At 52.9% G+C, this 17,608-nt stretch overlaps 1 protein-coding gene across 2 annotated transcripts in view; it reads right to left on the bottom strand.

Annotated features, from left to right (window-relative positions):
- Nucleotides 1-14,109, bottom strand: part of TEAD4 (TEA domain transcription factor 4) — a 36,659-nt gene extending 22,550 nt beyond the window's left edge. For both annotated transcript variants that reach the window (XM_070453174.1, XM_070453173.1), the window contains exon 1: nucleotides 14,027-14,109. In XM_070453174.1, the coding sequence (XP_070309275.1) occupies nucleotides 14,027-14,033 (7 nt within the window). In that variant the 5' untranslated portion in view covers nucleotides 14,034-14,109. The remainder of the gene's footprint in view (nucleotides 1-14,026) is intronic.
- Nucleotides 14,110-17,608: the final 3,499 nt, after the last annotated feature.

Here is a 17,608-nt window from a genome sequence, read left to right on the forward strand (position 1 = left end):
CCATAAAGAAGGGCACTGGGGGAGACGGAGGGTGAGAAGGTTTGTGCGGGAGTGATGACCTCCTTTCTCCACCTGTGGGCACAGTCGCCAGCCAGCCCGGTCCTCTGGGCCTGGCTGAGCCAGGAGGCCTGCGGGGGGTGAGAAGCTGCTGATGCAGGGGGGCAGCGAAACAAGCGGGCCACCCGCCACCTGGGTGGTAACCAGGGCGCCCGGCCAAGGCCACGCGGGCCCCCCAGCTGACATCTCCCCACTGCCAAGGCTGAATCAAGAGCCGCCCTCAGGAGGTCTCATCTGTCAGGAAGATGCGCTGGCCTGGGAGCACAAGACTCTGTGTCAGGGAAGGAGCGGGAGGCCCGGACCTTGGGAACACTGCCTGTGGGCTGGTCTCTCTAAGCCCACAGTCCAGCACCACGGCCATTCTCAAAGCTTCCCAGGGAAAGGTATTCTGCAGGCGGTCCAATGGACGCATGACAGTCCTACTCCACGTCTAACCAGAGGCAGTCATGCTGTAGCTGTGAACAGCAGAGAAGTGGTCATGGGGTGGGAGCTGAGGAGCCAGGCTGCAACCCGGCAGCTCCACAGATGAGCTCTGGGGGGCTCACCACTCACTTCCCTCTGGACCCTCACACGGCCTCCTCATCTAAAACCTGGGCCCTGACGGCCATAGACTCGTCATTCAAACATGTCCAGATTGTACAGACAGGAATAGACCTGAACTCTGGCTCGACTACAGCTCTCTGGGGCTCAGTCTCCCTTCCTGTTAATCAAATGAGCTCCAGGCCCACAAGAGGAGTCCACTGCCAACAGTTCAGGGACAGAGGGTGGACGGGGTGGAGGTTCCTGGAGCCCCGAGGCTGAGCACACTGCCAGTGGGCATGGTGTCAGCAGTGGGGGAGCTGATGGGGACCCTTTGGTCACCATCCAAGATCCAGTTCTCCTGCTGCTCCAGCCCAGCCCTCGTAAGGGCAGCAGCCCATCACCTCTGTGTCTGTCTTTTCCCGCTAGATTCTTAGCATCACAGAGGAGGGGACCACATCTCCCTTCAGGTCTGCATCCCCAGACCAGGCATCTCTGTGTTGAATGAATGAACGAACGAGTCTGCCAGCAAAAGCTGATGACTGTTTTCAAACTAGGTTGGAATCCAGCCCCTTCTCCCCCCTACCACCACCACCACACTTCAAGCTACCACCTTCCCTGGCTGGATTCCCTACTCTGAGTCCATTCTCTACATAGCAGCCACTGTGATGCTATTAAAACTCAAACCCCCTCCAAGGGCTCCCACCTGCCTGCCTTGAAAGTGTCCAAACCCCTACAACAGCCCAGAGGCTCCTGCAGGATCTGTCCACCTGCCCCCAGCTCAGCACCTCCCCACCCTGCACGACCAGCCTTTGAGGCTCTGAGCTTTAGCTGGACGTGCTAAGCCTTCTCACCTCAGGGTCTTTGTATGTCCTGTCCTCTGCTCAGAGACCCTTGAGGCCCACTCCCTTACCTTCACATCCCAAGGGCACCTTTGGCTCAGCTGCCACTACGGGGGGACATGTTCCTTAAACACCCTAATGAGAGCTGAGGTCACCCCCCAACTGCCCATCTACTCCCGACTCCCAACAGGAGGAAATGTCCTGTTTATACCTAAAACTAAGAAAAGTGCTGCAAAGAGAAGGCACTCAGTTAAATGCTTGCTAAATGAATGATCCGATGTTGGTCACATCTTCTGTGGGAAAAGTGTGTGAATTAAATTTTAAGTGCAAATAGGGGACTTTCCTGGTAGTCCAGTGCTTTAGACTTCTCCGGCCAATGCAGGAGGGTGTGGGTTTGATCCCTGGTCAGGGGAGCTAAGATCCCACATGCTTCACAGGCAAAAAAACACACCTAAAGGAGAAGCAACATTGTAACAAATTCAATAAGACTTTAAAAGCCGATCCACATCCAAAAAAAATATTTTTATGGCTGATACACCTTGCTATAAGGTAGAAACCAATACAACACTATAAAGCAATTACCCTCCAATTAAAAATAAAATAAATAAATAGAAAAATAATTAAAGAAGAAAAAAATATGCAGATAATTTTCCACTTTTGATGAGTCTGGCATTTTTCTCAAAGTGCTCTCCTAGCCTGGTCTCATTTGAGCTTCTCAGGACAGATGCAAATCCAGATTTGGGTGGGCCTAAAGCATCTGAAAACTGTGAGGCTCTCTTTCAGAAAAGGAAATTAGAAATACAAACACAGAATTAGATTGAGATCTTCTGGAGGTAAGTGTGGGCTCATTCTCTTGATGGTGGTCACGGCTCCATAGATGGACACATAGTCAAACCTACCAAACTGTCCACTTCAAATATGTGTCGTTTATTGCACATCAATCAGGTTTCAACAAAGTTATTTTAAAATTTTAATTAAAACTAAAAAGTTTCGGAAATTCCCATGGTTAGGACTCCGTGCTTTCACTGCTAGCTGTCGTTGTTCAGTCGCTCAGTGGTGTTCGACTCTTTGCGACCCCATGGTCTGCAGCACACCAGGCTTCCATGTCCTTCTTTGTCTCCCTGAGTTTGCTCACTCAGGTCCATTGAGTCGGTGATGTCATCCAACCATCTAATCCTCTGTCGTCCACTTCTCTCATCTTCAATCTCTCCCAGCATCAGGGACTTTTCCAATGAGTTGACTTTTCACTGTTAGGGCCCAGGTTCAACCCCTGGTCGGGGTATTAAGATCTTGCAAGCCACACAGTGAGGCCAAATAAATACAAGGAATTTTAAACATAAATAGACAAATTAAAAGTTTAGGAACTTGGAAGGGGCCCTGAAGTGTGAGCCTCACTGACTTCACCGGAAATGCATCTGCCCCACAGAAGCGCAGGCAGATGGAGCATCTCATCCAGGTGGGCACCAGAGGATGCAGCGTTAACGCCTGGGTTTGAGTCCTGGCTCAGCCACTTGGAAGTGGCTCAGGGCCTGGCAGAGAAGGTGCTCCGACTGCGGGAGGTCCACTCCCAGCCGGGGAGGGCCTCCTGGCCTGGACATGGTGGCACATCTGTCACTGTTGTGTGTGCTCAGTCGTGTCCGACTCTTTGCGACCCCAAGGACTGCAGCCCACCAGGCTCCTCTGTCCATGGGATTTCCCAGGCAAGAATACTGGAGTGGGTTGCCATGTCCTCCTCCAGGGAAATCTTCCCAACCCAGAGATAGAACTTGCATCTCCTGCATTGGCAGGCGGATCCTCTCCCACTGCACCACTTGGGAAGCCCTGTTAAACAGCAGCCAGGGGGCCCCTGCCCACCCCTGGCTGAGACTGTTTCTCCCCACATCACAGAGACCCCCCAGGTCCTGAAGACAGAGCCCTACCTAGCTCTAGAACCACCTGTGTCTCTGCTACAGGGTCCAGGAGCTCTGCCTCCAGACAGGCCTCCTGGCCCTGGGCACAAGGCCAGCAGTAGGGCCAGAGGAGCCAGACCCAGGGGTCCAAGGCTGGCTCGGCTGTCTTTGCGCTTTTCAAGTTGTGCTTCTCTTCTTCTGGGGAGATTCGCCCTCCCCTCCCTGGCCAGCCCCTCTCAGACCATACCCCAGCCAGGCCGTTTGTGCTGGTCAGCAGTGGAGGATCCCAGGGTGGCAGAGGAGCCCCGGGTGTCTCTGGGTGTCTGGAGCCGAGGGGAACAAGCAGCTTCCTTCCTGCACCCGGAGGTCCTCCTGAGGTCAACCCGGCCATTCTACTGCCTCCAGACCGGCTGGCATCTGACCCAGACTTCATACAGACAGAGGTAACCGCTGTAGTTTCCTTCACTCTTATGACAACAGTAACAATAATGAACATTTGTGGAGCAAACAGGCAACGGTACAAATACAGAGTGAAGATGGTAACTGCTCTATGTGTGTTCACGCCTTTGCCCTCCTGTGGCAGCAGTTCTATCATTTCCATTCCATTCACAAGGAGATCGACTTACGGAGAGGTTTATAAGCTTGTTTACATCAGAGGCCAGCAAGTGATTAAGAAAATCCAGGCAGTCTGGTTCTCTCTTGTCTCTCTCTCTCTTTTTTTTTTTCTTTTGGCCACACCATGCATGTGAGATCTTAGTTCCCTGACCAGGGATTGAACCTGCATCCACTACACTAGGAGCAGGGAGTCCTATTCACTGGACCACACAGCAAAGTCCCTAGAGCCTATCTCTTAACATCTCTTTAACTTAAGAGTGAGAGGACTGACCAGGTGGCCCCAGGGGTGCTATGTAGCCTAAGGGAGAAGAAACTAAGGCGGCAGAGAAGTGATGTGATTTATTCAGTCATGTGGTTTACTACTGACCCAGGGCCATGAAACATCCGTTTTCTAAGGCCACACCCAGGGCTTCACAATGGCTCCTTTTCCCCACAGACGGTCTGGGAGTTGCCCCGAAACCATTCTGCTCCACCTCTCTGGACCAGCTCCCCCACCACCACCCCAGGTGTCTGCGTGAAGTCCTTAGTGATGTCTTACTGTCCCTTGCCCGGACCCCGCCCGGGCCCTGCAGGGACAGCCAATGATTTGGACCAAGAGCCCGCCCCTCTGCTTTCATTCCTGGACAGTGGCCCCCAGAGGCGTGGGAGCCAACGTGCCTGAGGTCATGAGGATGCCAGGAGGACCCCGGAGCCTGGGCGTCAGCAGAGAGAGATAGGGAGTGTGCAGAGCCGCGAAGCGGCAATGAAGGTAGGGGAGAAAATCAAGGCAGAGGGAAGCTAGTCGGAAATCCAGATGAGCCAGTGGGAAGACAAGAGACTTGCACCCTGTCCCAGCTCTGCCACCAGCTGCAAACCCCCTCCGGGGGCTGAGATCACAGACTAGGGCAGCAGGAGGCCAGCTTGGAACAAGTGGAGGCCAGCTGGGCAGCTGGGCATTGCAGTCTGGCAGGTGGCCTTTGCCAACCCCAGAGAGAGTCTGGGTGGGGCTGGAAAGGACACCCCACCAGAAGGTGGCCCATGTGTCAGAGAACATATGTCCAAAGCCCCCACCCAGCTCACACCCATGACCCTACCCTCCATGGATGAGGATGGCCTTAGGGATTGACCCTCGGGCTGAAGGTGGGGCGCTTCCAATGCAGGGGCCACACCAAGTGAACACCACCTACTCTGAAGGCCACACCGGAGTCACACGAGTTCTGCCAGTCATCCCAGGCTCCTCATGTCACACAGGAGCCACACTTGAACCTTTATCCCATCTGCAAATCCTATCTGGGACAGGCCTCTTGTGTGTCTCATCCCCTCCCTGCACCAGCCCTGCCCCAGGGCCATAAACATGTTCAAAGTTTATGCCCATTAAGGAGGGTTGAAAAGACAACTGTTTTTGCTAATATTGGTAATACAGTCCTGTTAGAACCAGTTTTCTAGTCAAAGCTATGGTTTTTCCAGTAGTCATGCATGGATGTGAGAGTTGAACCATAAAGAAGGCTGAGCGCCGAAGGATTGATGCTTTTGAACTGTGGTGCTGGAGAAGACTCTTGAGAGTCCCTTGAACAGCGAGGAGATCAAACCAGTCAGTCATAAAGGAAATCAGTCCTGAGTATGCACTGGAAGGACTGATGCTGAAGCTGAAACTCCAATAATTAGGCCACCTGATGCGAAGAACTAGCTCACTGGAAAAGACCCTGATGCCGGGAAAGACTGAGGGTGGGAGAAGGGGATGACAGAGAATGAGATGGTTGGATGGCATCGCTGACTCGATGGACATGAATTTGAGCAAGCTCTGGGAGTGGGTGATGGGCAGGGAAGCCTGGCATGCTGCAGTCCACGGGGTGGCAAAGAGTCGGACACGACTGAGCGACTGAACTGAACTGAGAGCTAGTTTTCAAAGTTGAAAAGGGCATGAGCTTTCCCTTTGTAGCAAAGGGAGATATTCAGCAGAGTCTTCATGGGGAGGGAGCTCTTTAGAGGAGCTGACATTTCACCCTTGCAGGGGGTGGCTGCGGAAGAGGCCAGCCCCTCCCCCCGGCCAAGCACATGGCTTGGCCTGGGGGCCTCTCTGGCCAGGGCTCAACTGAAGCCATAAACACCTGCAGCTGGAGGAGAAGGCTATTTGTGGAGAAGACACTTTTCAGGCCTGACATCCGAGCTGTCACCACCATTGTCCCTGGAGGGCTCTGGGACTTCTGCTGAAATCCAACCCCATCTTCAAGGCCACCGCCCAGGTGGGCATGCCCACTCCCGCCTCCAGGCTTGGGGCGCAGGCTTCGTGGCTTCCTGGGATCATGTCATGTGAGCTCCTCGAGCACAGGGAAGAGGTCCCCCCGAGCGCTGCAGCCCACGCTGCTCACTGGGCACCTCTCAGCCCAGCAGTGACACCAAAGACCATGCCTTCTTTCAACAAGGGCGTGAAAAGGTGCTCAACATTGCTAACCTTAGGGAAATGCAAACGAAACCATGAGATACCACCTCACACCCACCAGAATGGCTATTGGGGAAAAAACGGAAAATAAGTATTGCCAAGGATGTGAAGAAATTAAAACACTTGTACGTTGCTGGTAGAATGTAAACTGATGCAGCCACTGTGGGAGATAGTCTGGTAGCTCGTCAGAAAGTTAAACAGAATCAGCATACGATCCAGCAATTCCATCTCTAGGTGCACACCCCAAATAACTGAAAGCGGGGTCTTAAAGAGCTATCTGTACACCCATGTTCACAGCAGCACTATTCACAATATCTGGAAGGTAGAAATACCCACATATAAATTAATAGCTTAAATGGATCAATAAGATGTGGCCCAGCCATACAGTGGGGAATTCAATGGAATTATTCAGCAATTAAAAAAAAAAACAAAAAACACCCCGCAGTTCTGAGCCAGGCTGCCACGTGGATGAACCTTGAAGGTACTGTCCTGAGAGGAATAATTGAGACCCAGAAGGGCAAGGACTGTCTGACTCCACTGCTGTAATGTACCCAAAATGCTGTTGCTATTGTTTAATCACTAGGTCCTGTCCAACTCTTTGCAACTCCATAGACGGGCTTCCCTGTCCTTCATTATCTCTCGGAGTTTGTTCAAACTCATGTCCATCGAGTCAGTGATGCCTCCAACCATCTTCTCTCTCTGTCACCCCCTTCTCCTCCTGCCCTCAATCTTTCCCAGCATCAGGGTCTTTTTTTAATGAGTCGGCTCTTTGTATCAGGCGGCGAAAGTATTGGAGCTTCAGCTTCAGCATCAGTCCTTCCAATGAATATTCAGGGTTGGTTTCCTTTAGGACTGACTAGTTTGATGTCTTTGCTGTTCAAGGGACTCTCAAGAGTCTTCTCCAGCACCACAGTTTGAAAGCATCAATTCTTCAGCACTCAACTTTCCTTATGGTCCAACACTCACATCCATACCTGACTACTGGAAAAACCATAGCTTTGACTATGTAGATCTTGGTTGGCAAAGTGATAGCTCTGCTTTTTAATATACTGCCTAGGTTTGTCATAGCTGTACCCAGAATAGGCAAATTCATAAAGACAGAAAATAGATTAGAAGCCATCAGGGCCTAGGGGAGGGAGGAATGGGAGTTATTGTTTAATGGGTACAGTTTCTGTTGGGAAGAAGGAAGAAGTTCTGCAGATGTCCATGGGGATGGTTGCCTGACACTGTGAATGTACTTAATGCCACTGAGCTTCCGCACGTGAAAAGGGTCAGAATGGTACATTTTAAGTTCTGTGTATTTCCCCACAATAAAATATATGATGAGTTGGCTATTCACATGAGTAATGTGAGTATATGTGTCATATTTGAGCAATAAAATGAAAATATATGAGTAATAAAACCAGTCCCCCCCCCAAAGGCAGTATTAGTACTCTCCCCATTTCTCAAATGGGGAAACTGAAGCTGAGAAGAGGTAAACAATGTGCCCAAGGCCACACTGGCCCCTGGACAGAGTGGATGTGGGCAGAGGTGCCCATCATCAAGCCTCCAGAAACAGGAGGCCAAAGACCCAGGCTGGATGAGGGAGACACACAGCACAGGGCGGTGGAGGGTTCAAGGACCACAAGGAAGTGGGCAGAAGTCAACCGAGGCTTCCTGACCCATGCCGTCCCTGCAGTGACCAGAGACCCACCCAGGTCCAGCCTATGCTCTGCCTCTTGCTAGCTAGTGATTCACCTCTGATGAGGGCTTCCCAGGTGGCCCTAGTAGTAAAGAACCCGCCTGCCAATGCACTAGACATACGAGATGCAGTTTCATCCCTGAGTGGGTAAGATGCCCTGGAGGAGGGCATGGTCACCCACTCCAGTATTCTTGCCTGGAGAATCCCATGGACAGAGGAGCCTGGTGGGCTACAGTCCATACAGTCTCAAAGAGTCGGACACAACTAAAGCAACTTAGCATGCATGCATCTCAGATGGGCCCTGATCACAGTGCTTTGCCCAGATCCCCAGGGGAACTCCCAAACCCACACAGCTAATCTCCACCTCTGGGCCAAGGATCACTCCCTTCCGCTCTCCTCCACCCAGCCAAGCTCCACTTCCTCCCAGAAAGCTCCCAAGGTAAGCCAGCGCCTGGCTGACTCCTGTACCCAACATGAGTGCCATCCATTTTCTTTAAAAAGATGTTCCTCCTGCATCTCCCTCAACCATGAAGCTGGAGAGAACAGAGACCACGGCCCCAGCCCGGCCTGGTCCTGGATAAGAGGCAGGTGCTGGATAAGAGCCACCCAATGGCTAACAGGCCACGAGGCACCCAGGGAGACCCGGAAGAAAGGGGATGGGGGGAGGGCGGACACTTGGGAGATTCAGAGCAGCGTCCAAGAAGGCGAGGGGCCTGGCGGGCAGAGAAGAGGAAGGACAGGAGCAAGACAGCAGCCGGAGGGAGAGTGAGGCCGCTGGGGCCAGACTCACCTCCTGCCACCTGCCCACAGGGCCAGAGCCAGGCTGGGCAAGGAGGTCAAGGTGACTAGCAGCGCCAGGGTGAGGGTCACACCATGACGGGGCAAAAGCAAAGGCTGCCGTGAGCCGGGGAAGGGGAGCCCCAGCCCGGGGGAGGCTCGGCGTAGACAAGTTCCTGCACCCGAGTGTCACCTGCACGTCTGTCTGACCCCGATCGGTGGCCCTGCTCTGGGTGTGCGTGGGCTGGGCTGGGGACAGGCCTGAACCCCCATCCTCAGAGATTCCAGGTCTCGGATACTCCTCTGGGCAGTTTGCTCTTCCTGCCTGAGAAGCCAGCTGCCCGCCTGAGAAGCCAGCTGCCCACCTGGAAGCCAGGTTGAGACCTCTGCATGCAGGGTCGGGGGTTAGGCGGGGAAGGGAAGAGCCCTCCAGGGTGCCCAGGGCTCAGGTTGGGCGGGGGTGGGCAGAGGGTGGCAAGTGTGGGTCCAGGAGCCAAAGAGGGTGGTGAGCAGCCCGAGGTCTGAGTCAGCTTGGCGGCTGGTCCCTCTCCCCCTCCCCCCTGGCCCTGGGGCCCATCCCACGCCCAGGCCTGAGCTCAGAGTTATATATACCCCCCAGCTGGGCACTCACTTGGGCAGAGAGCCCTGTCCACTCGCTGGTGAGGCCCCGCCTTGGCTCAGCCCCCGAGCCTGTAAGAGGAGACGGGAGTTGAGAGAAGCCAGCGTCTGGGCCCCGGGCAGGATGTGTACCCGAGGAGGACAGGTGCTGTGGGGGCTGGGTCGGTCACCAGACTCTGCAGGGAGGGGGGGGAGGCTCCCCCCCGTCTGGTCCCCCTGCCCAGAGCCTGATCCACCTGAGCCGGGGCCAAGCGGGAGCTGAACTGGCTTCAAAGAGCTCACCAGGGCCACTTGGGGTGATAGGGAGTGCTGAGCAACCCCCCACCCCAGCCCCCACTTACTACCTGAGCGACTCTGGGACTCAGCCTCTCTGAGCTTCTCTCTCTGCATCCACAGAGGCTGTAACCCCTCCCTACTCACCCCTGCCCCAAAAAGACGGTCACTGTGAAGCTCTGCCCTCCTCAGCCCCTCTCCTCTCTTCCACCTCCTGGGTGATCCCCCTGCCCTCAGCCCCCCTCTGTCTCTGGGCACACGGGAAGGAAGGCCACAAAGGACACCAGCAAGGCCAGCACCATGGGCCAGATGCTGTCTTCATCTCGCCTCCCCCGACCGTCGGCTCCCCTCCTGCCAAGGAGACTTCCACCCCCGGGCCTGCTGAAAGTGCACCTGCCTTTCCCAAACCCGGCCTCAGTCCTATCGCCAGGAGACGAAGCTCAAGTCTCTCAACCCCGGTATCTCTTTACGTGAATACAGATAGAAATAGCCACCCATAACGACTGTCCGTCTGGTCAAGGCTATGGTTTTTCCAGTAGTCACGTATGGATGTGAGAGTTGGACCATAAACAAAGCTGAGCACTGAAGAACTGATGCTTTTGAACTGTGGTGTTGGAGAAGACTCTTGACAGTCCCTTGGACTGCAAGGAGATCCAACCAGTCCATCCTGCAAGGAGATCCAACCAGTCCATCCAGCCCTTCCAATGAAGGACTGATGCTAAAGCTGAAACTCCAATATTTTGGCCACCTAATGTGAAGAACTGACTTATTTGAAAAGACTCTGATGCTGGGAAAGATTGAGGGCAGGAGGAGAAGGGGACGACAGAGGATGAGATGGTTGGATGGCATCACCGACTCAATGGGCATGGGATTGGGTGGACTCCGGGAGTCGGTGATGGACAGGGAGGCCTTGTGTGCTGCGGTTCATAGGGTCACAAAGAGTCGGACTCGACTGAGTGACTGAACTGAACTGAACTGAGAAAACTGAAGCGTTCACCCAAACATCCATCAACTGAGTCAACAGCTATGCACTACAGGGTCCATCCATATGACGGAACGTGGCTCAGTCTTCAAAAGGAAGGCGGTTTTGACACCCGCTACGTACAACACGGAGGAACCTCAAGGACACGATGGTCACTGCAACAAGCCGGACAGAGGAAGACAAGCACTGTGTGATCCCACTTAGGTGAGGTCCCTAGAGGAGTCACAGCCATCGAGACAGAAGGCGGGTACCAGGGGCTGGAGTTGGGGGGGGGGGGGAGGGCAGGTAGTGTTTAAGGAGGGCAGAGTTTCAGTTTGGGAGGATGAGAAAATTCTAGAGACGGATGGTGGGGATGATCACACAACCGTGTGAACATACTTAATGCCACTGATCTGTGCACTGAAAACTGGTTAAAACGGTCAAGTTGATGTTCTGTTTCCTTTACCACCCCACACAAAGGCATAGCTGGTCCACAGCGGCCCTCAAACACTGTCCGCTGGCTCTCCACGGTTTGCAACCCCTTGGGGTCTTCCCCACACAGCAGGGACCTCAGCTTCCTCCCCACACTGAACGCCTCTGCCCACCTGTGTTTGCCAGGCCCTCTCTCCCTTGAAAGCAGGAAGATGAATCTTACCAGGTGCCCAGTAAGCCATCACAGTCCCACCAGGGATCTGCCAGCTCTCCAGCCACCCACCTGTCCCTCCCTGCGTGCCCTGCCCTCTTCTCACCCTCACCCCTCAGCTCGTGGCCAGCAGGCACCCCACTCTCCACCTGAGCAGTGGAAAGCACCCTGGATACCAGAGACCCTTCCTCCCCAGCTCCATGGGCAAAGCCTCCAAGAAGCAGCCCCATCCAGATCCACGGATGCTCCATGCACAGTGCTGCCTCCTCCTTGGAGCTTCCGCACGGACCAGAAGTAAGAAGCAGCCACTAGAGCAGGGGTCAGGCAGGGCAGCCTGGGGGCTGACCCAGGGCCTGAGCAGAGCCCCAGCGGAGGGGCCGGTAAGGAGGGATGAGCAGCTTTAACTGCTGGCCGAGGAACAGACTCGGGGTCCAGAAAGGACCTTGCTTCCCCAAGAAGCAGGGGAGAAGGAGTCCTTTGCCCTCACAGGGGAGGTGAAGGAGAAGGATAAAGGAGGCGGGGCTATGTGGGTCCGCGACACCCCGGGCCAGCGAGTAAGAGGCTTTGGGCTTGGTCAGTTGAATTGAGTTGAACAGTCTCCCCAGCATTCATGTCCACCCAGAACCTCAGCACCTGACCTCATCAAGAAGCAGGGTCTTGACAGACATAATTAGTTAAGATGAGGGCATACTGAATATAGGGTTTCCCTGGGGGCTCAGTGGTAAAGAATCCACTTGCCAATGCAGGAGACACAGAAGATGCAGGTTTGATCCCTGGGTCAGGAAGATCCCCTGGAAGAGGAGATGGCAACCCACTCCAGTGTTCTTGCCTGGGAAATCCCGGACAGAGGAGTCTGGTGGGCTACAGTCCGTGGGGTCATATAGAGTCAGACATGACTGGGCACATATTGGATTAAGGTGGGCCCCGAAAGACTGGTGTCCTCATAAGAGGAGAACACAAAGAGACTCAGAGAGGACAGCCATGTGACAACAGGGTCAGAGACGGTAGTGATGTGGCCACAAGCCAAGGGCACCAGGGCTGCTAGCTGCCACCAGAAGCCAGGAGGGAGGCATGGAACACATCCAACCCCATGGACCCCTTGAGTTCAGACTTTTGGCCTACTGACTCTGCAGAGGATACATTTCTTTGTCTAAGGCATCCCTTAAATTTGTGGCAATTTCTTACAGCAGACCTAGGAGATGAGTTGGGTCAGCCCCCAAGGGCTCCTCACAACTGACAAAGCATCTGTGCTGGGGGAGAAGCATCTGGCTTGGAGCCATCTCTCTGAGAGCAGGGGGCGGCCCAGGGAGCAGCCCCCTGAAGCACCTCCTTTCCTGGGAATCACAGCACGGGAGCTGGAAGGCTTCTGTCAGTCAGAAACTCCCCTCGCCTGCCCAAGACCCATGTCTCAAACTGGGTGTCCTGGGGGACTTTCCAATGGCAAGCTGTTACTGTTCACTTTACTTCCTCAAAGCCTTCCTTCAAGGCTACGGTTTTTCCAGTGGTCATGCATGGATGTGAGAGTTGGACCATAAAGAAAGCTGAGCACCAAAGAATTGATGCTTTTGAGCTGTGGTGTTGGAAAAGACTCTTGAGAGTCCCTTGGACTGTAAGGAGAGCCAACCTAAAGGAAATCAGTCCTGAATAATCATTGGAAGGACTGATGCTGAAGCTGAAACTCCAATACTTTGGCCAGCTGATGCAAAGAACTGACTCATTTGAAAAGACACTGATGCTGGCAAAGATTGATGGCGAGAGGAGAAGGGGGTGACAGAAAGATAAGATGGTTGGATGGCATCACTGACTCGATGGACATGAGTTTGAGTAAGCTCCAGGAGTTGGTGATGGACAGGGAGGCCTGGCATGCTGCAGTCCATGGGGTCGCAAAGAGTTGGACACAACTGAGCAACTGAACTGAACTGAACTTGCTTCCCCAGATACCATATCTTCCACACAAGAGTCAACATGGAGCCTGGATGGGAGTGGAGTTTGGGGAGAATGGCGACACGTATATGTAAGGCTGAGTCACTATGCTGTGCACTGAAACCATCACAAGTGTTAATCAGCTATACACCAATCTAACAAGTTTGAAAAACAAAACACAGTCACAGAAGTCAACATAGCCCCAGGCGAATGGCTCAGTCCAGCGGTTGCTGGACACTGAACATGTTCCCAACCTTAGCGGCTCAGGAAGACCTAGCCTTCTCTGATCACTGTCCTCTTGGGGACACTCCTTCCTCCCCATGTACAGTGACATGTACGCTCCCCCCTCCGCCCCCCACTGACCAGGATACAGATCTGCCCCACCCCACCTGGTATACAACAGACTGCTGCCTGGGGGAGGGAGGGAGGGAGGGAGGGAAAGGATGAGCAAGGACATCTTCCTAACACCCTTCACAGTCAAGGTGGGAAGCTGGGAGAAGATCAGGCATTTGCCTGGGGGATGGCTGGAAGGATTTTCCCAGCCTGCCCTGGGGGGATGTTCTGCCACTTTTCCAAGTCTTCCCCTACCACCTTCTTCCCACCCTCCACATCCATCCAAGGGCATCTCCTCCAAGGTCCCCCCATCCCTTAGGAGTCCAGGACAGAATAAAGCAGCATCCACCTGGGAGGAGTTCCAGGAAGTCACACCCCTCCATCACTTGGCGGGAACCTGGTTGCTGTGCTGAAACTATTTCTGGGACTGGACCCTGAACAGGAGTACGGCGGCCCAGACCCAACAGCCTCCTTACCGTACATCTTGCCTTCGTCCGACAGGATGATCTTGCGCCGACCGCAGGGCGGGTAGATGGCCAGGGCCTCCTGGAAGCTCTGCTCAATGTCAGGGCTCCACACACCCTCCGCATCATTGTCGATGGGCTTGTCCAAGGCCTGGCTGCCCCCAGAGACGTTGCTCCCCTCGGGGGAGTTGGGAGAGCCCCACTCGTTGGAGGTAATGGTGCCGGCCTTGCCCTCCAAGGCTCCGCTTGGAGGAGCGCCCGTTGGACCTGTTTGGGCAGAAACCACAAGGGCATCAGTGGACGAATGTGTGGATGTGGAGTGGGGCACCCAGGGAGCGCCACCCCCGAACCAGGTGCTCCTCCTTTCTTGCCCATCGCAGCTCAGGAACTCGAAGAAAAAGGCCAGGGACCCCAGGGAACAGAGTGAGGCAGAAGGTCTGGGGGGGTCAAGAGCAGGTCATCTTCAGTCCATCAACCTCAGCTTCCCACCGTGTGAGAGCTCAATGACCGGGCCCTGATTGTGGCTCTAAGACCCAAGATGGCACTGAGAAGTCAAAAGTGAGGACCAAGTACCAGGGTGTTCTACGTTAAACCACAAAGGGGCAAAAGAATGCAAAATATCATGCACTGTTGGTGGGAACGTAAAGTGGTACAACAGCTAGGGAAAACAGTACAGATGTCCCTAAAAAATTCAGACTACCTATGGTCCAGCAATTCCACTTCTGCATATACATCCAAAAGAACTGAAAGCGCTATCTCGAAGACCTGTGTGTACACCCATGTTCATAGCACCATCAATCACAAGAGCCAAGAGATAGAAGCAACCCAAGTGTCCATGGATGGATGAATGGATAAGCAGAACATGGTGTCTGTATATTATACAGTAGAGATGAACCTTGACACAGTATCCTAAGTGACGCAAGCCAGTCACTAAAGACAAATACGCTGTGATTCCACTTTTACGACATCTGAGAGCAACTGAAGTCATAGAGACAGACAGTAGAATGGTGGTCACCCGGAGCTGGAGCGGGGAGGAGGCGGGGGGTTGCTCGGTACAGAGTTTCCATTTTGCAAGATGAAAAAGTTCCAGAGGTCTGCTGCTGCACAACAATATGAATATACATTTTTTCCCCTGGTTTTAAGTTTACCTTTTATTTTTAAAAATGTTTTATGGCAGTACAGCTGGTTTACAATGCTGTGTTAGTTTCAGGTGTACGGCAAAGTGATTCAGTTATGCATATATCCACTTATGAATATACTTGGACATGACTCAACTGTGTCCTTCAAAATGGTTAAGATGATTAATTTTATGTCTTTTTAACCATAATTAAAATATGAAATTAAAAGAAGCATGCAAAGTAAAATGCAGGTCACCATTCTCCTACTTCCTCCCAGCTCAGGCTCTTTTAGAGGAAGAGTCTAACCCTGGCAGATTCTCAGGTGTTAGGGCTTCCCTGCTAACAGTCGGTAAAGAATCCACCTGCACTGCAGGAGACCCGGGTTCGATCCCTGGGTCAGGAAGATCCCCTGGAGAAGGAAATGGCAACCCACTCCAGTATTCTTGCCTGGGAAATCCCATAGACAGAGGACCCTGGAGAGTTACAGTCCATGGGGTTGCAAAGAGTCAAACATGACTAAACACAGCAGCACATACTAATAATCTTAAGGCAGTTTTTGGATCATAAAAACCAGGTGGGCACCATTTACCCCCCAAAGGCCTCTGGAGGCCCCAGCATCCCCTCTCTCTCAGCCACCAAGCACCTCTGCAAAGGGAGACCTCCTCCCCATCACACAGGTCAGCCCCTCCCTTCTCCCTCATTAGCCATCAGGAGCAGTGTGATCCAGCAGCCCAAACCCAGGGCCAGGAGTCAGAACACCTGAGTTCCCGCCCACTACCATCCCAGACCTTCTGAGATAAGACCTCCCCTTCCCTCCTCCCCTTCTCCCTCTTCCCCAGGCTTGTTAGAGGCTCCACTGTTCACAGAGAGGTGGGCACGGGGGTGAGCACGGTCAAGGTTACAGCGGAGGAAGAGGAGGAGCTGAGCGGGGGGCAGCACCGCCCGGGAGGGGCGGAGGGTCTAAGGAGCTTGGCCTGGCTGCTGGCATGGACATGCAGTCGGAAAGAGGGTGAAATCACTGAAACTCAAGGCAGGAACCCCAGCGGAAACCTAACCCCATCCCCTCAGCTTGAGGATAAGGACCCTGAGACCAGGGAGGCCTAGGGACACGCTGGAGATCATGGAGCGGATCCCTGACTCTCGATCTCTGCCCCCCAGGGTCCCAGGTCTTTCAGCATAACAAACTTAAATTGACCTCCTCTCTGTGGCTGTTAAAATAAGTTTTCCTACAGCCACTATGAGAACAGTATGGAGGATCCTTAAAAAGACCTACCATATGACCCAGTGATCCCACTCCTGGGCATCTACCCAGAGAAAACCATAATTCAAAAAGATACACGCATCCCAGTGTTCACTGCAGCACTATTCACAACAGTCAGGACAGGGAAGCGACCTAAGTGTCCATCAGCAGAGGAATGGATAAAGAAGACGTGGTACAGATATGCAACAGAGCACTCCTCAGCCATAAAAAGGAATGAAATCGTGTCATTTGCAGAGACACGGTTGGACCTACAGACTCTCATATAGAGTGAAGTCAGTCAGAAAGAGAAGAACAAATATCATGTATTAATGCATATATGTGGAATCTCGAAAAATGGTATAGATGATCTGATCTGCAAAGCAGAAACAGGGACATAGACATAGAGAACAAACATTTGGGATACCAAAGGGAAAAGGGGTGTGTGGGATGAACTGGGAGATTGGCACTGACATATATTGATAACACATATAAAACAGATGACTAATGGGAACGTACTGTATAGAACAGGGAACTCTGCTCGGTGCCCTGTGGTGACTTTAATGAGAAGGTAATCCAAAATAGAGGGAATATACGTATATGCCTGGCTGATCACTTTGCTGTACAGCAGAACCTGACACAGCATTATAAAACAACTATACTCCAAATTAAAAAAAAAAAAATAAGTTTTCCTCAAAGTGTGTCTGAAGGTGTCACAATGATACTGGGATGGGTTGCCATTTCCTCCTCCAGGGGATCCTCCCGACCCAGGGATCAAACTCACATCTCCCACGTCTCCTGTGTTGGCAGGCGGATTCTTTACTCCTGAGCCATCAGAGAAGCCCAGTAAAGAAGCCACTGGGTTTTAGTGGCCATGCCTATGAGACCTTACACCCGAGACACGCAGGGTGGTTGTAACTCAATCCTCAGAGAAAAGGCAGACTATTCATAAAATACGACGTGGAAGATGGTCTGTCTTGGCCTAAGCCCTAGATATAAAAAAGAATCCTCTTTCCTCAGAATGTGCAGCCAAAGTTCTGCCCTTAAGTGGGTTTGAGATCTGAACTTTATATTACAGGAAGCCCCAGTCAATTCACAAAAATAAAAAGTGACCCTGGGCTAATAATCGCTGAGTAGACAATCTTAACTCAGACTGCTGAGACCCAAAGCCTTGCTAAAGAATCTCAAAATCCAAAATGACGAATATAAGAAGAAATGATCTCAGAGCTTCTGAGTATG

The sequence above is a fragment of the Odocoileus virginianus genome, chromosome 23 (assembly GCF_023699985.2).
Source record: "Odocoileus virginianus isolate 20LAN1187 ecotype Illinois chromosome 23, Ovbor_1.2, whole genome shotgun sequence".
Classification (NCBI taxonomy): domain Eukaryota; kingdom Metazoa; phylum Chordata; class Mammalia; order Artiodactyla; family Cervidae; genus Odocoileus; species Odocoileus virginianus.